At 40.0% G+C, this 25,343-nt stretch overlaps 3 protein-coding genes across 4 annotated transcripts; all 3 read left to right on the top strand.

The window, feature by feature from the left end:
• Window positions 1-2,177: 2,177 nt before the first annotated feature.
• Window positions 2,178-15,926, top strand: LOC106085102 (uncharacterized). Its single transcript, XM_013249140.2, has 5 exons — window positions 2,178-2,363; window positions 2,429-2,490; window positions 2,550-2,664; window positions 4,081-4,217; window positions 15,538-15,926. Exons 1-4 carry the CDS (start codon window positions 2,329-2,331, stop codon window positions 4,142-4,144), a joined length of 276 nt encoding a protein of 91 aa, XP_013104594.1. The 5' UTR covers window positions 2,178-2,328; the 3' UTR covers window positions 4,145-4,217; window positions 15,538-15,926.
• On the top strand, window positions 5,643-15,330 carry LOC131997137 (uncharacterized). Of its 2 annotated transcripts, none has more exons than XM_059367536.1 (2): window positions 5,643-5,797; window positions 14,401-15,330. In XM_059367536.1, exon 2 carries the CDS (start codon window positions 14,408-14,410, stop codon window positions 15,014-15,016), a length of 609 nt encoding a protein of 202 aa, XP_059223519.1. In that variant the 5' UTR covers window positions 5,643-5,797; window positions 14,401-14,407; the 3' UTR covers window positions 15,017-15,330. The 2 variants fall into 2 exon arrangements, with proteins under 2 accessions (XP_059223519.1, XP_059223518.1); XM_059367535.1 differs by having other exon boundaries at window positions 5,643-6,022.
• Window positions 8,916-14,279, top strand: LOC131997057 (uncharacterized). The gene has a single exon (XM_059367323.1). The coding sequence runs from the start codon at window positions 8,916-8,918 to the stop codon at window positions 14,277-14,279; it is 5,364 nt and encodes a 1,787-aa protein (XP_059223306.1).
• Window positions 15,927-25,343: the final 9,417 nt, after the last annotated feature.

The raw sequence follows: 25,343 nt of genomic DNA, 5'->3' as shown, positions 1-25,343 counted from the left end.
GACGACAAATCCTCCAGTCTTGGATTGGTGACTCTTTTTGTGTCACCCAGTTGAGGTTAGGCTCCCTCTGGCGTCCATGCCGGATGTTTATTTAACCATATCGAGAGGATAAAACAACCAAAGAGGTGTCAGGGCGATATACGATTTTGTGCATTTTTACGATATACGATATGGGCATATTAATGACCCCTAAACAAGAAATCTGAACCGGAAATATCATATGTATTTCCAAGCGACATAAATGATTTTTGCTGCCGTTTTCAACATTTGGATTATCTATATTTTTTATTATTTTTTTGTAAATATTGATTTGACATTTTAGTTTTATTGTTTTTTTTTAAGACCTCCATATATTTTTTTTATATTTCATATTATTTTTATTATATTTTATTTCTTTTTATATGTTAATTTGTAGGTCTCATTAACAGTTTTTTTTGTTCCTAAGCTGTGATAGGAGTTGCAAAGTAAATTCAATAATTCTTAGACCGAATCATAACTAGACCTTTTCCTTGGCTACTTGAGCTCATTTAGGTAGGGGTTTTGTCTAGGTATAATATTTTTTTTGGTAGTATTTTATTATGAGGAAAACTAGCCTTTATTAAGACAGTCTTTGCATATCCTAATTTTTTTTGTTCGATTGTGAAATCATTTCGGTTATACACAGGTCTTGCGGACCGTTCGTTTAATTGTATGACAATTTTTGTTAATATTAAATAATTGTTGTGTTTTGATAATTTTCCTTTTTTTGTTTTATTAGATTTGTTTTGACACTACATAAATATAATAGGCTAGATTTTTTTTTAAAGACCAAATCTTTTATTATTAATAAAATTATGTATTTTTGATTGTTTATTGTGCAAACCAAAGATGGTGTGGTAATTGTCTTTTCGAAAGGAGGTTTAACGTGAGGTAAGTGGTGTGGTGTGAGCGGGTTTTCGGGGCCATGATAACAGGAGGGGAATCCTCATGGCCATGGTGGGGTGGGCGACTGGGGGCCAACATCTGCCTCCCACTCAAGTGAATCTGTTTGTTGTGATTTTTGTTCGTTTTATGTTAGGACTTCTTATTGATTGCTGCGTACCTTGGGCCGAAATGACGGGTTGGGACCGCCCATGAGAAAACGGCGAGAGCTAGTCGAGGCACTAAGTCATTTCTAGGCCGCATAGAGGAACACGTAACAACTCTTCCGCTTGGCACCAGTTTTTGAATACACGGACACACTTTATAACTACTGGAGGTTTTTTCCCAGCAGAAATTTGAATTATGAAAACCTGATGTTAAATTCAAATAAATAGCCTAAAGGCTGGTACTACGTTTTTTTCTGAGGAAAAATTTCCCAAAATCGTTCTTTCAGTGGTTTGACAAGGTTACCACATTTGCCAAAATGTTGTAATTTACATATAAATATTAATATGGCACCAATCAATTTATCAGCTGCTTACGTACATGTGTACACACAAATGTGAGTGTGTGGACCGTTCTCAAAATCATATATGTTGTTGTAATTGCAACCAAAATCCACCCATTCGATTTTTTCCCCAAGATGAAAAAACAAGTTATAGCGCAATGAACATTATTCATGAATATTTTCCACTTATTTTTTTATATGGAGTTCAACTCGAAAAGAGAGTAAAAGTTGTGCTCATTCTTCTGCAAATTTTTACTGGGAAAATACGCGAACAGACCTTATAAATACACTATGTGTTCTCGCGTACTCAAAAATTTGTGCAAATTTGAACAAATTATTACTGGAAGTCGTTCTCATATATTATTTGCTAGCAGAAGAGAGCAGGAGTGTGGTGAGAGCGAACAAAATTTTGAAAGTTGTGTTATTGTTGTAGCCACATTTACATGTGAAGGTGGCGAAGTTCGTCAGGCTCCTGTAAGTTTGCAAGCTCGTTCCGGCCCAAAAGACCGATCGCCGGGGGATTAGGAAGACTATTGGCTATTTAAAGGCGTCCGTAACTGCTGTTTTCTGAAAATCAGCTGTTTAAATTCAAATAAATAGCAAAAGAGAGTAAAGACTGTGCTTACTCTCCTGCAAATTTTTAATGGAAAAGTACGCGAACAGACCTACTTTCAATTGTTTTTCTACCTCCAAGCAACAATCATATGTTTCCGTTATCATCATGTAAACGTCATCGCTTTCGCTCTCAATTAGGGCATCAGTCTTAGCACAATCAGCTGTCATTGTCCAACACTGAAAAACCCAAAGAGACAGGAAATATCGTAAACAAAAAAAGTCGTCGTATTTCATTACTTATTAAGAATTAATAGGACATTGCATATTTTTTACATTAAAAGTATTAAGAAGTAAGAAAAAAAAACATGGAACAGCAACTAGAGAGAGCTTTAAATGAAATGTAAGTAATGCGCATATAAGGGAAATAGTTGCTTTAACCATTTCTAATAAATTTTCTTTCTGCAGCAATTCACAGCCAGATACTGTGGGATGTCTGATAACCAATCGTCAGGGCCTTTGTCTAGGAGGTGAGTTTTGCAGTTACCACTTGTGATTATAGATTTTATCAGTTTTTCCCATGTTTCAGCTGCTGGTAAAATTAATCCCAAAATGTCTGGTGTTGGTATGGCCTTATCAGAGCAAGTGTGTAAATTGGAACCCAACCTAAACCCACCCACTATTGTACTGTATAGTGGGAATAAGTAAGTTTTTTTTAAGTCACTTTCAGAGCTTTATACCCTATAACACAGTTTTGTAACTTTGCAATAGCTACAAAGGATAGGAAAATTAGGCCACCCACCCTTATGACTGCTGATGGCTGACTCAGTATTACTTTTAGATTTGATTAATAGCCTGTTCGTGAATGTCGTACAAAAACCACAAATTAGTTTCTTCAAACAAAAGCGTGTGTTCACAAATTGCAACAGGCTTTGTTGTTGTGGTAACCACAAATATTGTACTTGCATGTGGGTTTAGCGATTCTTGGTAAGCTTCCTTTGTGAAGCAAGGTAGTTGTTGTTGTTGTAGCAGTGTGTTGTACACTGAGGTGGCAGCCCTTGCCGATGATGAACTTCATCGGGTCAATCCGGTACGCACAACCGGCTGCCATGGGATGGTGTAGCAAGGTAGTCTCTGCGCATACTTGGATGTGGACGGTTACAATCCTTGTTAAACTTCCTTTGTAAAGCAAGGTCGTACCTATGCGTATTCCACGGTTGCAGGGGGAACGACAGACTTTATTAAGTGTCTATTTATGACTTCTTGTTTTCAAAAGGTAATATTCAATTTAACATCTACATACATAGATGTTTCCCTATCCTTTAGGGAACTGCAGATATTTCTCTCATGTCATTGAGCAAAGTCCTATTCAAGTTTTAGCACAATGATATAGGATCTCCCTTTTTGAAAAACCATCACTTCGGCCCGAGGTTGCAGTAGTGAACTGATTGTTGGATTGATGTATCTTAAATTCCTAGTTTGTGATATGTTTGACGAGTGGTTGTTGCTGTTGTAGCAGTTTATTGTGTTCTATATTTCGTCTGCTTGGTTGTGTTGAGTGTCAAGACGCAGGAACTCTGCGACTAAGATGGGGTGCGTCCACAGGGATCTGGGTCTGAGTCGAGTGAGTCTGGCTGGGCAGTTAAACAGGTGACGTGTATCATGCGGTCCCTGGTTACAATCGGGACATACATCTTGCACGTCGGCATCAATCCTTGCTCTGCAGGAGTTCAGGAGGCTGCATCTGTCGGAACGTAATTGAGCCAGAACTACTCTGGTTTGCCGGGGGAGGTCGATTTCTTCAGGTGCAACGGTCGTTCTCCAAGCACTACATACACACAGTAGCCATTTCCAGCATTTGCTACCGTGTCTGCATGCATGTTGTCTAGACCTGCTTGATATGCCGCTTGATCTAGAGGTTCTCTTTTGTAACGCTGAACCTCACGCTCTAGTTCATGTAGATCTACCTTAAGGCTTCTGGGCGGTGGATGTCTATCCACAAGATGATGATTTGAATGGTCTCTGCGATAATGTGTTGACGAGTGGTGTAGAGTATAGGCTCGACTTTGTCTTGAAAATTAATTTCCTAATTCCATTTTCCTTTTACTCTTTTTTTTCAGACGTTGTATTATCCAAAAGGATGGCGAAATAACTGGCATTATTTATAAAGACAGTTCTAATTAGTTCTAATGAATTAGAAAACTCTAAACAGTCCCGTAGATATACATGAAGGGGTATGAATTCGCTGAATTGCAACTGGACAAATTTGGATTTGTCCAATTAATTTAAGTTACAATTTATCGTAGAATAAGTATTAGACATTCTGAATTGTATTGTGAATTGTAAAATGAATTTTGTAGCATGTAAGAGGTTATATATTAGTTAAGCTATTGTGAATTTCTAGTAATAAGTATTTTAGTACTATAGCTCCCTTGCATTTCCTCTTGCTTAATTCTGGCACTTCTTTTCCAACGGCAGCAAGGTGAGCACACAACATTTCCCCCCTCTCTTATCCCCAATAAATCCTGTACTCCTTATACACCACATACCGAAACTTAACGCCTTCTCATTTTTTCCTCTTCTCATTACCTCAATATACACTTATCATTCCTCTTGGCATGAGGAATAATAAGTAACATCACCTACATTACAGTCCACACATCATCCCCCAAGGGAACTCCAATTGTGACGTCATCCGCTCTCTCATTCCACTTACCCCCCCTCTGCGTCTAACTGGAACCCCCCAAAGTTGTGCATGGTCCTCCGAAACCGTCCACTGAGAAACCATAAATTGAGGTAAATCCCATCAGCATCAAACATACATAGTTGTTTGTCATCATTTCGGTAAGTGAAACCTGTTGTGTTCGTAAAAGAAGTAAAAAAAACAAAAAAGCAACATACATTACATACACACTTAAAAACGTTCGAGTGACAAAAACCCCAAAAAAAGGAGATAAAAATTACACCAAAACGCACTGTGAAGGCAAATTGCATGTGGAAAATTGCAAAAAAAACGCATTTTTTAATGCGATGTGATATGGGAAAATCTGTGTAGAATCCCTTAAAAGAGATAAATAAAAATTTGTTATTTATTAGAATTTGTCAGCTCGTCTCATTCTCACTTAAAAAGTGTGTATGTAATTGCTTTACGTTTTTTTTTAAAGGTAGAATCGTCTATTGTGAGAGGAAAGTGCTAAAAGTGCAAAGAAAAAGTGTGATTTCTGTCTGTCCGCGTGGGTTGGACACGGAGAAAAAGTGTTATTTTTTGTTGTACACGTCGCTGGAAAATTGCATTAAAACTTGATGTCATTTCGTGTTTTTTTTTTTTTTTTTTTTTTTGCTGGCAAAAATCCCGTTAAAGTCAAATGAAAGTCGTTTAAAGTTTTCATAACGGATAAAAATCACAAAAAAAAAAAAAAAAAAAAAAAAAACAAATATATATTCAAAGCAGAAACATAAAAATCGGAATACATAGTCCGTTCTATATACAACGCAAAGTTCAACGATCGTTTCGTACAGTGTATAAAGGAACGGAGATTAATGTAAATTCTCTCTCTTTCTCTCTCTCTCTTCCTCTCGATATCTCTCTCGCCAAAAGCAAAGAAAAGAAAAGCAAAAAAAAAAAAAGGCACTCAGACAGACAGACACGCACTTTAAGAAGAAGAGCTTAGTTCACATTTTGAATATGTTTGGAGTAAAGTAGATGTGCAAGTGAAAAGCAAAAGGAAAAAAAAAAAATCAAGATTTAAACAAAAAAGTGCAACAGGCAATAAATAATTAAAAGAAGGCAAATTTAAGTTGTGAAGAGGCAAATGTGCTAGAAAACAAAAGGAAAAGGTGCATTATTGTTGTTCACATGTTGTAAAGCTAACAAAAAGCTGTACATTTCGAAAATTTTGTTATAAAGGAAAAAAAAAGAGATAATTTGTGGAAAGGCGGCAAGTGAATTTAAAAGAAACGAAAACGAAGAAAAGCAACCTATCACACTCACATACAAACATAGTTAAAATCCGACAACACATAACAATTTTAAAAGAAATTATAAAATTTTATAAAGAAAAGGTGTTAAAATTGTTCAATAGTAAAAGCTGGCCGCCAAAAATATAAAATATTGCACAGTGGTTATAAAATATTGCACATTGTGTTCTAATATTGCCCATTGTTATAAAATATTGCACGTGGTTAAATCTATTGCACCGGTTTTTATAAAATATTGCCCATTGTTATAAAATATTGCACGTTGTTAAATCTATTGCACCGGTTTTTACAAAATATTGCTCGTTGTTGTTGTATGTCGCTCGGGTTTTGTGAAATATTGCACGTTGTTACAAAGTATTGCACAGCCCTATAAAATATTTCAGTTTTCACAAAATATTGCACAAATCAAAATCGTCAACCCACTCTCTTATACGCAATTTATTCCACAGGAATTGAAAAGTCAACCCTTTTTTTTATTCACGGGTTGTGTTAAACAATTGAAAAATCACAACGCCATTTCCATGTTATTGCACATTTCGCAGTTGTTAACCCGCTCTCATAAAGGCTTAATTCGTTGGAAAGAAAGCTAAAAATTTGAACCTTTTTTGTGGGCAATTTATGTTAAAATTTATACACATATTCAGAAGAATTACGAAATCACAACCTTAATAGTATTGCACACTCCTAATTGCTGACCCGCTCTTGTGAACACCTTATTTAGGAAAATATAAATATTGCAAGTTAAATTGAGAATATTTCGCCATATCACAACGCTATTTTCATATCACAGCTCATATGCTGACCCACTTTCATGCATGCTAAATCATACCAAAAGAAAAAATAAAAACAAATTTCCTATTAATCACCTACTTATGTGGGGTTTATTTTGGCAAAATATTGTACAATTATGAACATCACCACAGCGTGATATTATTGCAGAGAAGCTTGTTTAAAAATATTAAAATATTGCACAATTCCGATACCATCACAGTTTTTATATTGCACTGGAGTTGATTAAAAAGTAATATATTGCACTAAATAAGGCTCTTACATCTAAATCACAGCACTGTAGTTTTTATTGCACGGCTCCCTCACATATTTGTTATATTTTCATAATTATTGGACAATTCTATTCCTTTTTTTTTTGCAAATTGAAATTATCCATCAAGCAAACAAACGTAAACAAAGAAAACAGAAGAAAAAAAAAAAAAAAACTAACCCACCAAAGCAACAGAGTTATTACAAGAAGAAGAACAAAAAAAAAAAAAAGATCTGACCGAAAAACGTAAAGCATAAACAAAACAGAAGGGCGATTGCCTGTCTTGTTGGTTGGAAGTAGAAGGAGACAACATACGCGCCAATTTGCCCCTCAGGCTGTTATTAATACGTATGAGTGTATGTATATGCATTTTCTAGGGTCTCGTTTGTGCTGCTTGCTTCATACGCATTCACTCTGCCGCTGATTGATAGGCAGAGCCCGCAGTAGTCAGCCACCTGATAGACACAGACCCCCCCCCCACATACCATCATTATTTATTCTCGGCAAGTTTGTTTTGCGCTTCTGACTCTCATTGGAAGTAGTCATATGAAGATCAAAACAAACCACCAAATACGCGGTGTTGCCAGACTGGTGATTTTGTAACGGGTTGTGGGATTGTATTTTTTTTCTTGGGAAAATTTCCTCGGTTATGTTAATTGACGGAAAACCGTAAACCGTCCAGGGAAATCATTCTCTTCCGTCAGAAAACATACACTGAAAGAAAAAATACACTCAAAGAGAAATACAATCAAAAGGGAGAAGGGAAAAAAGAAAAACACGCTCAAGGAAGAAATTCACTTAAAGAATTGTCTCAAAGAAAAGCTACACTCAAAGAAAAACTACACTGAAAGAAAAACTACACTCAAAGAAAAACTACACTGAAAGAAAAACTACACTCGAAGAAAACTACACTTGAAAAAAAAAAAAAGTATTCTCAAAGAAAAAAAAAAAAAAAACTCCACTCAGGGAGAATACACTCAAAGAAAAATTACACTTGAAGAAAAAGTACACTCGGAAAAAATAATACAGCGGCATTGCATTCGTGCAAATCATTCAATTCATATGTAATTTGGATTGATAGTTAGGGAATTGTTTACGTACTAACAAACCCAACACATATATGAACTAACCCCTTTTTTACAAACCATATACATTTCCTTTACCTGATTTTCAGCCTTATGTGCACTTGTTTAACAAGTTGATGAGAAAATCAGATATATTTGAAGAAATTTATAAGGCGTATGTGGGTTTTTGAACGTTGAAAGGTTCATTTACACATACGATCAAAAACCAATCCGTGATAATTTTCAACAAATATCGTCTAAACAATATTGTGAAATTAAGATTTTTTTTGCTTGCTTCTCGAAAAAAAAAAAAAAAAAAAAAAAACGGAAATTTCTCCGTTGAAACATTCGCAAACTCGTGAATCTATCTACGAGAACAATATATTCGTCTCCCAGTAAAATTCAATTTTGAGTGAATTCTCATTCACTGTTGTACATAACTTTCTAGTTCAATGAAAAGTTGGATTATTGTTCGTAGAGCTATGAATTATTTGAAATAACGCTAAAATCTTGCCTTTAATGTTCTCATATTTGAAGTCTAAGACTACCCATTAGACTACCGCAAAGAAGATTCTGACTTTTAAATTATATTTTTGGCATTTAATGCAGAACCCGCTACTTTACTAGTCCAGAATCTTATCACCGCTCTTTCTATCTAAAACGATTTGGTTACCCATCGAAGCTTTGCACTCGCTATAAATTTCAACCGCAAATCGAAATCGTTTACACTCCTTGTGTTTTCAAAGGCCAAGAGATTTCTAACCACATTTCACACAAATAATTCATCTACATCCCTATCTCAAACCAGAGCTGAAAACTCTGTACTCTTCTCTTACTAGTTCTCTTGCTCAGCGTTGTACGAACTCGGTACAAAATGAGCGTGGAAAAGGCATCTGCGAATCTCACTTCCCAACCTTCGGTATCTGATACCAATACCGGTGCTGCTCCCCCAGCGCAGACCTCGTTAAGTAATGACAAGTTCCTGTTTGATTGTGATCATTTGATCAACTTCTGCACTCAGTTTGAGCAGTGTGAGATCCAAGATCAAACGGATTCGGTATTGGAAGTAAGGTTGGAGGACTTGGAGCATAGGTGGCAGCGACTTCAGACTACATATGAGAGTCTTATGCTAGCTCCGAGAGGTACCAATTCGAAGGACTTTAGAGACAACGCACTGGTTAATTTTAATGCCAGCTCAGAGGCCTATTATACGGCGAGATCCCAAATACTCGATATGCTAAGAATATCTGGTGGAAATACTCGCCAGAATGCAAGGCACAGCCTTATTCCGGCTTATATTCCCCAACCAGCCGCTAATCACTCGTCTCATGATGTTGCTGACAGTTACATCAAAGTCCCTCCCTGTGATACCGAGATATTCAAGGGAGGTTATGAAGAATGGCCGTCATTTCGTGACATGTTCACGGCGGTCTACGCGGACCATCCAAAATTGACCCGAGCTCAAAAGTTATATCATCTGCGAAATAAGACTAGAGGTGACGCCGGTGCCATAGTCAAGCGATATGCGCTCTGCGATGAGAACTTTGATCTTGCTTGGAGTGCCTTGAAGGCTCGCTATGAAAATAAGCGAGTCTTAGTAGACAATCAACTGAAGATTCTCTTCAGTATCCCAACTGCCACTGTGGAGAACAGTGAAGCAATTCACAGGATTCAATCCACAGTTAACGATTGTCTCTGCACCCTCAGGACACTTAACGTCAATGTTGGAAGCTGGGATCCAATTTTGTTGTACTTGGTATCGACCAAGTTGCCAGATGAAACACTGGCTCTCTGGGAACAGTCTCTCACATCTCACCGTGAGCTTCCCACTTGGAACCAGCTGGATGAATTTCTCATCAGCCGCTATGAAATCGTGGAACGCCTTTCGAGCATGAAGGCCACGAAAACCAGAGGTTCGCTCCCGTCTCAGAACAGTGGTAAGATACAAACTTACCACTCGCAAGAAAAGCTAAGCTCTTCTTGCCCCCTGTGCAATTCCGACCACACTATAAGAAGCTGTGGGCAATTTCGAAAATATTCCGCACAACAACGCAACGAATTTGCACACAGGCATAAGTTGTGTATGAATTGCCTCTCCTCGTCTCATCTCAAGACAAATTGCAAGAGTATAAACACTTGCATCATATGTCACAAGCCACACCATACTCTGCTGCACTTTAGGGGTAAGCCAGAAGAGAAGACTGATGATCGCCCAAATCATTCTAATCACGAAGACAACAAGAGTCACGCGAAATCTTCGGGCGTAAGCCCAAAAGACACCTCTCTTAATGAAGCTCCCTCCACTTCAAGCGCCAATCGCTCCTCTCATGTTCAGGCTAATTTCTCATCCAACAACGAGACGATTTTACTACGAACAGCTCTAGTTCGTGTTGAACATCAAGGGGAGTTGTTCACTTTGAGAGCCCTGATTGATCCCGGTTCTCAACGAACCTTTATAACCCAACGAATTCAGAAGCGCTTGCAAATTCCCACTTCCAGAGCGCACTTCGAAATTTTTGGTATTGGAGAACAGACTCAAACTTCGGAAAAGGAATGCCAACTCGTCATTGTCGCTGAAAAATACGATGTTCGCTTCACAGTCTCGGCAATAGTTCTGCCTAAAATGACAAAATGGCTACCCTCTGTTTCATTTGAAGTTTCAAATCCCTCAGATCTGGAGGAACTTGATTTAGCCGATCCAAACTTCAATAAATCCGCTCAAATTGACCTAATTTTAGGCAATGATTCTGAACGCTTCATCAGCATGGAAGGAATCAGAAAGAACGTATGTGGCGATACCTCAGCATACAATACAGTATTTGGCTGGGTATTGAGCGGTCCAATGCAAACTGAAAGAATTTTCTCATTTTCCACTAACGTGGTTGAATCCGAGGATATAAAAATAAGCGAACTTCTGAGAAAATTCTGGGAGCAAGAAGAGGTACCCATGGCTCCCCCTCTTTGTGAGGAAGATCAGTTTTGCGAAGAGTTCTACTCTAAAACTACCACCAGATCCCCGGATGGTAGATACATCGTGAGACTGCCTTTCAAGGCAGAGTTCTCCGATTCCCTGTCTCTCGGCTCTTCTCGCTTTCTCGCTCTAGCTCAATACAATCGTATGGAGACAAAGCTCTCTGATGACCCCGAGCTAAATACAGAGTACAATTCAGTGTTAAGCGAGTACCTTTCTCTCGGTCATGCTGAAGAAACCTCTTCTCAGGAGATAAACTGTTATGGGAAATACAATTCCTTTTATCTCCCTCACCACGCCGTCATTCGTCCAGAGCATAAATCCACAAAGGTGAGAGTTGTGTTTAATGCGTCTCGTAAGAGCAAATCTGGATACTCTCTGAATGACGTGCTGCACACTGGGCCTACGCTACAAACCGATTTGACATCTGTTATCCTCGGCTGGCGCAGATACAGATATGTATTCTGCGGGGATATTCAAAAAATGTATAGGCAGATATGGTTGCATCCAATCGATAGAGCCTATCAGCGAATACTTTTCAGGCCGGATCCTACGGGACCGGTAAAAGATTTCGAACTAAAAACGGTTACCTTTGGCCTCAACTGCGCCCCGTTTTTAGCCATCCGCACCCTTTTGAAACTGGCCGCTGACTCTGAGAACAAATTTCCCAATGTCGCAGAGACATTGAGGAAAGAGACATATGTCGACGACATTTTGTCCGGAGGCTTCTCTATTGAAGACACCATTCAAGCGCAAGGGGACATAATCTCGGTCCTTGCGCAGGCAGGGTTTCCCCTTGTCAAATTAACCGCGAACGACCCACAATTACTGGCAAACCTCCCACCCGAAAGTCTATATAACTCAGACTTCTTGCGTTTCCATGACTCTAGCACTACCAAGACTCTGGGTATCAAATGGAATGCCCTAACTGATTCATTCAGTTACACCCTCAGCGCTATTCCAACCGACCAGCCTATGAGCAAACGCAAAGTTCTCTCCGCCGTCGCTCAACTATTCGATCCTGCAGGATGGGTTGCTCCTGTAGTGATCAAGTCGAAAATTCTGATGCAGCAACTTTGGCTTGAAGGGCTGGATTGGGATGACGAACTAAGCTCGGAAACTCTGGGAAAATGGAATTCTCTGGTCTCTGACTTGGGTCACATTGGGTCGATTTCCGTTCCCAGATGGCTGCAGTACCATCCCTCTGATACCGTGGAGATTCATGGGTTCTCTGACGCATCTCAAGCGGCAATGTGTGCATGCGTATACATTCGGTGTCAGACCTCCAAGTCTGTAGTGTTCTCGAATTTGTTCGTGGCGAAAAGTAAAGTGGCTCCTCTGAAGCCTGTATGCCTTCCACGTTTGGAACTCAATGGTGCCTTCCTCCTAGCGAAACTTGTCAACTATGTGGTGTGCTCGTTCGACATGAACATTAGTGGCATCACGCTTTGGACAGATTCGTCTATTGTTCTTGGTTGGTTAACAAAACCACCATGGACCTGGGAAACATACGTGGCAAATCGAACTTCCAAAATTCATGATCTTCTACCAGAGGGAACATGGCGACATGTACCCACCCACGACAATCCAGCCGACCTCGGTACGAGAGGCTGTAGGCCGCAAGACCTCGCTTGCAATTCATTTTGGTTTCATGGCCCGAATTGGCTGACAAACCCACCGTCAGAATGGCCAGACAGAAACCCTTTGATCTCTCCCGAAATGAGAAAGCGCCTGAATATTCAGGTTATGCACGAAACGGTAGAAGATCCGGACATCTTGCTTAGATTTTCGTCATATCCCCGAGCATTGAGAGTAGTGTCTTATATGCTTAGATTCTGTCATAACTGTCTTAGTGGACGCAGGGGTACCACGAGGATTTCCTCTTCGATTCTTACCCAAGAGGAGGTAAAACGCACAAAATTTCGCCTCATAATGTTGGCACAGATGAAATGGTACCCAGAGGAGTACAAGCAGATCAGTAGATCTGAAGAATTGTCCAACAAAAGCTCACTGCTCTGTCTAAATCCCTTTTTAGACCAGGAAAGAGTCCTTCGTGTGAATGGTCGTCTCGCTGCCTGTTCTTTACCCTATAATGAACGTTACCCCATCATACTTCCTGGGAACTCTCGGCTTTGCCATTTATATCTACTCCATTTGCACGAATTTCTCGCTCACGGTGAATGCATCCTCATGTGCCGGATGATTCAAACGGAGTTTCACATCTCACGTCTCAAACCAAGGGTGAAAGGCATTATTCATAAGTGCAAAACCTGCATCATATTCAGGAAACGATCTTGCGTCCAGATAATGGCTCCGCTCCCTCCTGACAGATGCACCATTACACCAGCATTTCACGTGACTGGTATAGATTTTGCAGGACCCTTTGAGATTAAAAGTTCATCTCTACGCCGATCCCCTCTCTTGAAAGGCTATGTGAGCATTTTCGTGTGCTTCGCCACCAAGGCCGTACACTTGGAGCCATGCTCCGAGCTTTCCACGGCGGCATTTGAGGCCGCTTTTTCTCGTTTTCTTGGGAGGCGAGGCCTACCTAGAAAGGTAGTATCGGATAATGGCAGAAATTTCGTAGGTGCAAGTCGAAAGATGCTGAAAGAATTCAGAAGTTTCATTCAGGTAGCAGCGAGTGACATTGCTGGAAAGTACGCTACCCAAGGCTTTGAGTGGCAGTTTATACCCCCCCATGCTCCACATATGGGTGGCCTTTGGGAATCGGCCGTGAAGTCATTCAAACACCATTTCAAACGAGTAGCAGGCGCTCATCTCTTCACTTTCGAGCAATTCGCTACCGTTCTCGCTCGGATTGAAGGAGTTCTAAACTCCCGTCCAATCTCTGCTGTCTCTGAGGATCCGAACGACCTCACAGCTTTGACTCCCGGACACTTTTTGAAAGGCTCACCAATTGTGGCTTTTCCCGAGCCTCTTGCCCCAGACCTCTCCCTTATAAACAGGTGGCAGAGACTGAAGGCGATACATCACCAGTTCGCTATTCGATGGAAAGAAGAGTACCTCAAAGCTCTTCAAAAGCGATACAAGTGGAAAACCACTTCTCCCAATATAAAGGTCGGCGATCTCGTAGTCGTAATGGACGATCTACTGCCGCCTAGCGACTGGCGACTCGGAAGAGTGGCTAGGACGCATAATGGTCCCGATGAAAATGTAAGAATAGCCGATGTCCGTATCGCCTCGGGCATCATTACTCGACCGATTGTCAAATTGTGCCACTTGCCCTTGCTCGATCAACCCCAATAATAGACCCAGTGTATTGCTATCTCGATGCATGACAATCTCTGCTTTTCAACCCTCCCATCTCATTTCATTTTCCATTTCATCCCTTCATAGACATCTCACTCACCTCTCGGTTCATTTTCAGATTTACAATGCGTGCCCAGGAAGTGTACAAATGTACTCTGTGCCAAAACCGCCATGGCCTCCGGTACTGCCCAAAATTCATCAAGATGACCGTGGAGGACAGAAGGGTGGCAGTGCTAAGGCACAAGTACTGCCGGAACTGCCTGGCCAAAAGCCATATTGTGGACGATTGCCAGTCGATGGAAACTTGCAGGAAATGTGGGTTCCAGCACCATACAATGCTGCACCCACGGAAAGTAGCCCTAAAACCCAAAGACTCCAGCGCTACCAACCAATCTACCCCATCAAGACATCAACGCCAAGAGCCAAGAAGACCCAACAATGGCCAATCCACCTCATCTCAGTCCCAACGAAAACCAGCAAGGCCCAACGTAAGCGTCAAATCACGCCTAGGCCAGCGTAACCAAGTGTCAGCTGGGCAACAGCAACAACAAAAAGCCAGAAAAACCAACAGGCCCAAGGGCCAAAGACACCACCAACAGCCTCAACGCAAGCCTCAACGCAAACCCCAGTCAACCACGACACCGTCAACCAATCAGCCCAATCACTTGATCCTCTCAGAGGCCATCAAGTCCCTGGCGACCGTGCTTTGCGCCTCATCAACCAATTTTGCGTAACCGCAAGGCCGGCGCCATGGACAAATTTGGATTTGTCCAATTAATTTAAGTTACAATTTATCGTAGAATAAGTATTAGACATTCTGAATTGTATTGTGAATTGTAAAATGAATTTTGTAGCATGTAAGAGGTTATATATTAGTTAAGCTATTGTGAATTTCTAGTAATAAGTATTTTAGTACTATAGCTCCCTTGCATTTCCTCTTGCTTAATTCTGGCACTTCTTTTCCAACGGCAGCAAGGTGAGCACACAACATTTCCCCCCTCTCTTATCCCCAATAAATCCTGTACTCCTTATACACCACATACCGAAACTTAACGCCTTCTCATTTTTTCCTCTTCTCATTACCTCAATATACACTTATCATTCCTCTTGGCATGAGGAATAATAAGTAACATCACCTACATTACAGTCCACACATCATCCCCCAAGGGAACTCCAATTGTGACGTCATCCGCTCTCTCATTCCACTTACCCCCCCTCTGCGTCTAACTGGAACCCCCCAAAGTTGTGCAGCAACAAATATCTTTTATGCATATTTTTGCCATTTTGAGATAACAAACGGAAAAACAAAACAGTGTATCAGGTCAAACAACCACAACGTGCTAAATGTGCCGCGTTAGTAGTACTTTGGACGAATGTCTCAATCATTCATGCTTCCATTTGTGATTAAATGTTAATTATATGAAATATATATAAATTTAGTTTACATACGTACTACTTCTACTTCTAAAATATGTAGATTTAAGATTAATTTTTTTCATTATATGCATAAGCAAAACTCAAATTTAAAATTTTTTTGCATCTATACAAAATTTGTATAAAACTATTTCCGAATCAAATAAAAACCTAAGTAGGAAAACAAGCAAATGTGATTTTTAATAAAAAAAGGTTTAAAAATGATTTAAATTGATGTATTATAGATAGTCTGGACGCCCCGGTAGCCGATTTGGTATCGTGCTTGGATTACCAGTGCAGGGGAGGAAATCGACCTCCCCCGGCAAACCAGAGTAGTTCTGGCTCAATTACGTTCCGGCAGATGCAGCCGCCTCAATTACCACAGAGCTAGGATTGATGCCGACGTGCAAGATGTATGTCCCAATTGTAACCAGGGACCGCACGATAAATGCCACCTGTTTAACTGCCCGGCCCGGCGTCCCTGTGGACGCGCCCCATCTTAGTCGCAGAGTTACTGGGTCTTGACACTCAACAGAATCAAGCAGACGAAAGATAGAAGACAACAAAAATAACAACCGGTGCAGGGGTCGTGAGTTCGATTCCCGCCAGAAGCCATGGTCTGTCGCTACTAAGTAAGTCTAAGTGAGTCTGTAAAGGACTGCCACTCTTAACTAACCTAACCTTACCATTATATATAGTTTAGGAGGCCACCGTGGCGCAGAGGTTAACGTTGGTTATCCCCTTACTAATGCTGGTTACATATGTGAGGTATCCTGCCATGTTAAAACTTCTCTACCAAGTGGTGTAGTTAAATGGCAAGCCGTTTGGACTTGGCATAAAAAAGAAGGCCCCCTTATCATTGAGCTTAAACTTTAATTGGGCTGCACTCATTGATGTGAGAGAAGTATCCCCTGTTCCGTTATGGAATGTTAATGGGAAAAATTTTATTTTAGGTAAGATATATTGGGTTTCCCAAAAAGTAATTGCGGATTTTTTAAACGAAAGTAAATGCATTTTTAATAAAACTTAGAATGAACTTTAATCAAATATACTTTTTTTACACTTTTTTTTTTCTAAAGCAAGCTAAAAGTAACAGCTGATAACTGACAGAAGAAAGAATGTAACTACAGAGTCACAAGCTGTGAAAAAATTAGTCAACGCCGACTATATGAAAAATCCGCAATTACTTTTTGGGCAACCCTAGCTATGAAATTTTCTGAGGATGTGAAAATTACTCTATTCCAATATCTCATGGTACCCAACAGGGACCATTTATATGTGTAGTCGACTCAGGCTAAACGAAATTATAACTATTTGGTATTCACTCTAGTCTTGAGAAGATAAAATATGCCCTCTGCTATCGTTGGATTGGGAAAAGGCTTTCGATAGCGTTGACCATTTTGTCTTGGTCAGAAAACTTCACCGGTTTTTTGGGCTTGGTCTAGATGCCTGTACATTGTTTTGCTCATATCTTTTTGGCAGAACACAATATGTGCAGGTCCATGGTGTTCGGTCGAATATTTTGCCTGTAGGTTAGGTTAGGCTTAAAAGAGGGTGCAGATATTAATCCGACCCATGCCACTATGGACATACACCTAAGCCAGTAATCGGCTTGTTGTGCGCCCTAAAAACTACAATTTAAAGTAACCTCTAAAAAAAAATTTAAGATAGGAATTCCGTGCTACTTACAAAATCCTTAATTGTTTTCAATGCCACTCCCCTAAGTTGGTTCATGTCTGATATTGTGTCTCCACCTAAGTACCGGTATCTGTTGAACGCGTAAGCCGGGCAATGACAAAGGAAATGCTTCAACGTCTCATCATTTTGCCAGTAAGAAGCAGAGTCCTTTAGGCCTCCATTCTTGGGCCACTTCTTTTCATAATTTTTATAAATGACCTCTTTGAGTGTTTTGACACATATTGTTTGCCCTTTTCTTATGCCGATGATGTGCAGTTGCTGTTCCGGGGCGATATTTATAACATTGATGTTCTACAAGCCAAGATTGATTTCGTAACAAGCTCATTACATAATTGGAATTGCAATCCCATGGCAGCCGTTTGTATGTACCGGATTGACCTGATGAATTCCGTCATCGGCAAGGGCTGCCGCCTCAGTGAACCACACAGCTACTACAACTACAACAACATAATTGGATGAGTTCCAACAGCTTCTATGTTAATGCTTCTAAGACTAAGGCTTTACATTTCTCTACTCATCCCGGCATTCAACTGAATTTGTCTTATAAAGGTGAGGACATTGATTTTGTAAATAGTCTGGTACATAGTCTGCTTGGGTGTCACCATTGATCATAAACTCTCATTTGATGTGCATATCGATAACGTAGTTAGTCGTTAGTTAGTAGTTAGTAATGTAGCACTTCGCCAGCTATACAACTGTGATCTAATGTTACCACTTCCATTAAAGGAGAGACATGTACATGCTTTGATAATGCCACATATCCTTTATTGTAGTGATGTTTTTTGTGCAACTACGACTGAAAACCTTAGAGGCTTAAACTTGCAGTACATGGAGTAGTCCGTTATCTGTATTCAGTTCGGTGCTATACCCATATTTCTACTTAAGTTATCGATTTTTTGAATGTTCCTTCCTGAAGTTTAATGATTTCAGATGTCTGATAATTTTCCACAAAATATTTAAAGCGCAATCACCCAGTTTCCTTGTAGGCTCCTTTAGTTTTGGTCGTACGCGACGAAATCAGATTATCATTCATATGGCCAAAGGTTATATGAACAAATCATTTAAAGTTAGAATTGCCAGATTATACAACTGTCTTCCTAATAACTTAAAAGATTTCTCGATATCAGATAACACCTAGTGAAAAAGATTACTCCGTTATGTGGCAACACCTACATAACGGTAATCCATTTTTTGTAGTTTGGCTGTGTTGATAATTTCACCTCAATGAATTAACATTCGCATACATTTGCATACATTCAAGTATGTTTTAATTTTTTAATACCCACCACCATTGGATGGGGGTATACTTATCTAGTCATTCCGTCTACTTTACTTTACTTTAATTGGCTATGACAGAATATTTCTTCCACTAGCCGAACGTAGAATAGCGTTCCAAGCGCCTCGATCTTCTGCGCTCATTCTAAAATCTCTGACACCAAGTTTCGAGGTGTCTCCCACAACTTGATCTTTCCATCGGGCTTTTGGCCTTCCCGGTTTGCGTGTACCACCGTGTTTGCCTTCAAAAGACTTCTTTGCTGGAGCTTCTTCATCCATTCTGACAACATGACCTGGCCAACGCAGCCGTTGTATTTTGATGCGTGTAACTATGCTATCGTCGTCATACAGCTCATACAGCTCGCGGTTCATACGTCGCCTATATTTTCAGTTAACGCAAACTGGTCCATATATTTTACGAAGAATCTTTCTCTCAAATACTCCAAGCACTGCCTCATCTGCTTTCACAAGTACCCATGCTTCAGAACGATATAACAGCACGGGTAGTATCAGTGTCTTGTAAAGTGTAGTCTTCGTCTGTCGAGAGGTGGCCTTGCTTCTAAACTGCCTACATAGTCCAAAGTAGCATCTGTTTGCCAGTATTATTCTTCGCTTTATCTCAAAACTGGTGTCATTCGTTTCAGTTACGGCGGTGCCGGGGTAGATAAAGTTACTGACTATCTCAAAGTTGTGGTTTCCAACTTTCTCCATTTTCTTTATCTGCTCGGTTGTGCAAGGCTGTTTTGGGAGTTGAAACAATCCATTTCGTTTTGTCTCCATTTATTGCCAGACCCATTTTCACTAACTCTCTTTCGATGACTCAAGAACCTGATATAGCTCCGATATAAACAGATCTCCCGGTTTGACTTTTTGCGCCCCTGGACGCAATTTTTGTCCGATTTGGCTGCAATTTTGCATGTAAAGTTCCGTTACGACCAAAAACTGTGTCAAATACGGTTCAAATCGGTCTATAACCTGATATAGCTTCCATATAAACCAATCTCCCGATTTGACTAATTGAACCGCTGGAAGCCGCAATTTTTGTCCGTATTGGCTAAAATATTGCACATAGTATTCTGTTATGACTTCCAATAACTGTATCAAGTACGGTCCAAATCGGTTTATAACCTGATACAGCTCCCATATAAACCGATCTCCCGATTTGACTTCTTGAGCCCTAATAGACCCCAATTTTGTCCGGTTTAGCTCAATGCGGTTTTAGTAAGGTGGTCTCACGTGAACAGCCGGCCATGTTTGACGGTATTAAAATGTCAGATTTTTATTTGGATTCTCTTTGTCATCATCTTCTTTCTCGCATATTCTCTGCCCATGTACGCGCACGTATACACACACGCGCACAAATTTCTTTGTGTGTTTTGGCAAAACGTCGATCAGCTTGATGGCAAGATGGCGGATTGCACCATATGATTTGTGGTTGTTGTTCAAATGAGACCGACCACCTTTAATTGTTACGCCATGGGTTTAGCTTAAATTAAATATTCTGTTATGTCTTTGAAAAACTGTACTAAGTAAGGTTTAAATCGGTATATAACCTGGTATAGCTCCTTTATAAACCGATCTGCTGATTTGACTTATTGAGTCCTTACAAGCCGCAATTTTTGTCTGACATTTTACATGCGGTGTTCTTTTACGACTTCCAATCCTTGTTCTCGATTATTCTTCTTCGGTTGCTAAAAGCTTTAATTTTTGCTGGTTTGACAGAAGCTTGGTATGTAGAAAAAAAGAATGCCCTTTAACGAAATTTAGTTTTATAAAATTTTTGCAAATTCCATGGTGATAAGTTTCCAAAATTCTACCCGGCCGAACTTAGCACGCCGCTTTTATTTGTTTCCTCTAACATCTCTTTCCATGGCGAAGCAATTAAAGATGGTCCCATTTGTACAACAACCACAAATCATATGGTGCAATCCGCCATCTTGTCATCAAGCTGATCGGCATTTTGCCAACTCACTCAAACAAATTTGTGTGCGTGTGTGTATACTTATGCGTATATGGGCAAAGAATATGCGAGAAAGAAGATAAGAACAAAGAGAATGCAAACAAAAATCTGACATCTTAATACCGCCAAAACCAGCTGGCTGTTAACAGCTGTTCGCGTAAGACCACCTTTCCAAATCCGCCTTGATTCCCTCATAGTTAAGCAGCAGTTATATTCAGCAAACAACAGACTTTTCAGCAGTAAGCCTGCTGCTTTGAAATTGCATAACTACTGCTGCCTGAATCCCTTACTTGTAGATTCAATTCCCTTATTCTATGGTTAAAACTTTTCTGGAGGGCGTTTAGCCCACCTCCCAGAGGCTTTACTACGCTTATGGGTGTTGCTTAGCTTTGTCGGCCCACTATGTCGATATCGTCTGCAGAATCAAAAAATATGCTATACTACATTGCTACATATGTATATGGTGGTTTCAACTTACCTCGTTTCTTGTGCATTGAGATTAGTATGCTTGGCATCCAAGCTGGATGCATATGTCTTATAATGTTACCAAATCGTGTCTCAAGTAGCTTTGCTGGCAAATCACCTGCTGCTTCATTATTTGTTGCTCTCCGACTCCCTCCGTTGACGAAAAAAGTACGCCATACGAAAACGCGACCCAAACGTTAAACCCTCTGGAAAGAGGGTGTAGGTGATGCAGGGGGACCAATGTCTAGAAAATATGTCAATTAGACCGTGGGAATCCACCAAATGGATCCTCGCCCCGTACAATATTGTGCTACATGAGGTCTAGACTAGATTTTCTAAGCAATGGGCATAATACTTCAACCTCTTTCTTTGTGTAACCCAAAAATTGCACTGATATCTAAGGACCATTTTCTCACAACGTAGTTAAAAAAACATCTGTAGGCTTTAATGGGTCGATCATCTGTTTTCCCTTTATAAAATCAGCTGAATCCGGATTTAATGAAAATTTTAACAAACAAAGCACTACACGCTAATTCTGTTTTGGCCTTAAGTGACCCGGAGTCGATCGGTATAATTATCAATGGGTCTATCTCTCTTCCTTCTGGGTGCTACTAACAAATGCACTAAGTTATAATACCCTGTAGGGTATTAATAGCTCTTGGCTCATTTGTAACAACACCCTTGCTTTTATGGCAATAAATTAAATTTTGTGCATCTTAACCCCATACTCACACACAAGCACACACATAGTCCCATACACACTCGTATAGCCACAGGCATTTATACACCAGACTTAGGACAAACAGAATCTTATGGAATTGAGGTAAACTATTTTGTTAGTTTTGTTAAATTCTCTTTCACATCTCTGGCTTGCATGGAAAAAGTAAATGCTCTGCGTTACTGCATGCAGCGTAGTAACATTGTTAAGTCATCTGGGATACCGCATAGAAATCCTTGTCTGCTTTAGATCCAATCCAAGGACTTGTGTAGCTTTGTGAATGCCTTCTCCAAAAAGATGATGGGGGGCGAGAATGAGAAAAATTGTAAATGAACTAACGAATATTTACATGCTAATGAGGCACGTATGAACTTATTTGGCTTAAGCCAAGGGGTTTTGCCAGCAATGCAAATATTTTATAACAAAATATTTTTTTTTAAGTTTTTGAACTTACAAATTTTATAAAAAATTTTAAAGCAATAGGTTAACTTAACACTGATATTCTATCCAGAACATCAGACTTTGACTGGATAGGAATAAAGCAAATAAGAACTTGTTAAGTTCGGCGGGCCGAATGGTGGTGGATTTCCAAGTAATTAAAACAAGTAAGAGCGTGGTGAATTCGCCCGGGCCGAATCTTATATACCCTGCACCATGGATCGTATTTGTCGAGTTCTATGCGAGGTATCTCTTTTTAGGCAAACAAAGAATATTGAATAAGAACTGTTATGCTATTGGAGTCATATCAAGTTATAGTCCGATTCGGACCATAAATGAATGCTGAACATTGTAGAAGTCTTTGTGTAATATTTCAGTTCATTCGGATAAGAATTGCGCCTTGTATGGGGCTCAAGAAGCAAAATCGGGTGATCGGTTTCTATGGGAGCTGTATCAAGCTATTGATCGATTCAGACCATATTGAACACGCATTTTGAAGGCCATAAGAGAAGCCGTGTTTTGTTATGACTTTCACTAACAATACTAGGCATGGCGCAAAACGGTTCATAACCTGATATAGCTGCCATATAAACCGATATAGGATCTTGACTTCTAGAGCCTCTAGAGGGCGCAATTATTATCAGATTTGGCTGAAATGTTGTACAACGGTTTATCCCATGACCTTCAATATACATGTCAAATATGGTCTGAATCGGTCTATAGCTTGAAACGACATCGGGGGCATAGCCTGAAGCAACACATCAGAGATACTGGGAAAAGAATTCGACAAATTTAATCCATGCTGGAGGGTATATAAGATTCGACCTGGCCGAACTTAGCACGCTTTTACTTGTTTTGTTTTAACTGCCCTCATCATCATCAACACATCAACACGAACAGAGCTAGGATTTTATTGATTTGGTATTCAATTCATGTTTGTTGGTCTTTAAAGAATTTTAGCAATTCAATTCTTAATTTTGAAATCAATCTTCTGGCCACAGGGAATGTTAGAATTAAATTCAAATATTTATCTGTACGTCTGCATGCATAAGTAAATGATATTTCTCTACTTGTTTTTTGCCCCGAAATTAGTCAATAACTCTGGTAGATGGGTGAAAAAAAACAAGTAAAAAGGCGTTAAGTTCGGCCGGGCCGAACTTTGGATACCCACCACCTTGGGTATATATGTAAACCACCTTTCATCAAAATTCGGTGAAAATTTCATACCTTATACTCATATACCTCATACCGATCTGAACTATATACGACACGGATGTCGAAAAGCAGAACATAAGTCACTGTGTCAAATTTCAGTGAAATCGGATTATAAATGCGCCTTTTATGGGGCCAAGACTTTAAATCGAGATATCGGTCTACATGGCAGCTATATCCAAATCTGGACCGATTTAAGCCAAGTTGTATAAACATGTCGAAGAGCCTAACACTAAGCACTGTCCCAAATTTCGGCGAAATCGGACAATAAATGCCTCTTTTATGGGCCCTAAACCTTTAATCCAGAGATCGGTCTATATGGCAGCTATATTCAAATCTGGACCGATTTGGGCAAAATTGAAGAAGGATGTCGAAGAGCCTAACCAAACTCACTGTCTCAAATTTCAGCGACATCGGACAATAAATGCGTCTTTTATGGCCCCAAAACCATAAATCGAGGGATCGGTCTATATGGCAGCTATATCCAAATCTGGACCGATCTGCGCGATATTGCAGAAGTATGTCAAGGGGCTTAACTTAACTCACTGTTCCAAATTTCGGCGACATCGGGCAATAAATGAGCATTTTATGGGCCCAAAACCATAAATCAAGAAATCGGTCTATATGGCAGCTATATCCAAATTTGAACCGATCTGGACCAAATTGAAGAAATATGTCAAAGGGCCTAACACAACTCACTGTCCCAAATTTCAGCAAAATCGGATAATGAATGTGGCTATTATGGGCCTTACACCATAAATCGGAGGATCGATCTATATGGCAGCTATATCCAAATCTGGACCGATCTGAGCCAAATTAACGAAGGATGTCGATGGGCCCTACACAATTCACTGTCCCGAATTACATCAAAATCGGATAATAAGTGTGGCTTTTGTGGGTCTAAGACCCTAAACCGGAGGATCGGTCTATATGGCAGCTATATCCAAATCTGAACCGATCTAGGCCAATTTAACAAAGGATGTCGATGGGCCTTACACAATTCACTGTCCCGAATTTCATCAAAATCGGATAATAAATGTGGCTTTTGTGGGCCTAAGACCCTAAACCGGAGGATCGGTCTATATGGCAGCTATATCCAAATCTGAACCGATCTGGACCAAATTCAAGAAACATATCAAAGGGCCTAAGACAACTCACTGTCCCAAATTTCAGCGAGATCGGACCATAAATGTGGCTTTTATGGGCCTTAGACCCTAAATCGGAGGATCGGTCTATATGGCAGCTATATCCAAATCTGGATCGATCGGAGCCAAATTGACAAAGGATGTGGAAGGGCCTAACACAACTCACTGTCCCAAATTTCAACAAAATCGGATAATAAATGTGGCTTTTATGGGCCCAAGACCCTAAATCGGCGGATCGGTCTATATGGGGGCTATATCAAGATATAGTCCGATATAGCCCATCTTCGAACTTAACCTGCTTATGGACAAAAAAAGAATCTGTGCAAAATTTCAGCTCAATATCTCTATTTTTAAAGACTGTAGCGTGATTTCAACAGACAGACGGACAGACGGACAGACGGACAGACGGACAGACGGACGGACCTAGCCATGTCCGTCCGTCTTAGATTTTCACGCTGATCAAGAATATATATACTTTATAGGGTCGGAAATGGATATTTCGATGTGTTGCAAACGGAATGACAAAATGAATATACCCCCATCCTTCGGTGGTGGGTATAAAAACATACAGTCAAAGCACTGTGGGGAATTGTTGCTGAAAGTGTGTGGGTGTGTGTGTGTGTGTGTCTAAAATTTTATTTCTAAATATATTCATTTATTCATTAGAAATTTTTCAGTTCAACACATTCATATTTTTGCAGCACAAAATCAACACTTCAGAACATGCGTAAATAGCA

Source organism: Stomoxys calcitrans, chromosome 4 (assembly GCF_963082655.1).
Source record: "Stomoxys calcitrans chromosome 4, idStoCalc2.1, whole genome shotgun sequence".
In the NCBI taxonomy this organism is placed as follows: Eukaryota; Metazoa; Arthropoda; class Insecta; order Diptera; family Muscidae; genus Stomoxys; species Stomoxys calcitrans.
Note: the sequence above shows the minus strand (reverse complement) of the source record. Positions and strands in the feature narration are given on the sequence as shown.

Coding starts and splice junctions, on each gene's coding strand:
- LOC131997057 (XM_059367323.1), top strand. CDS start 8,916: ATGAGCGTGGAAAAGGCATCTGCGAATCTCACTTCCCAACCTTCGGTA.
- LOC106085102 (XM_013249140.2), top strand. CDS start 2,329: ATGGAACAGCAACTAGAGAGAGCTTTAAATGAAAT. Junction 2,491..2,549: donor TCAGGGCCTTTGTCTAGGAG/GTGAGTTTTGCA, acceptor CCCATGTTTCAG/CTGCTGGTAAAATTAATCCC. Junction 2,665..4,080: donor GTACTGTATAGTGGGAATAA/GTAAGTTTTTTT, acceptor CTTTTTTTTCAG/ACGTTGTATTATCCAAAAGG.
- LOC131997137 (XM_059367536.1), top strand. CDS start 14,408: ATGCGTGCCCAGGAAGTGTACAAATGTACTCTGTGCCAAAACCGCCAT.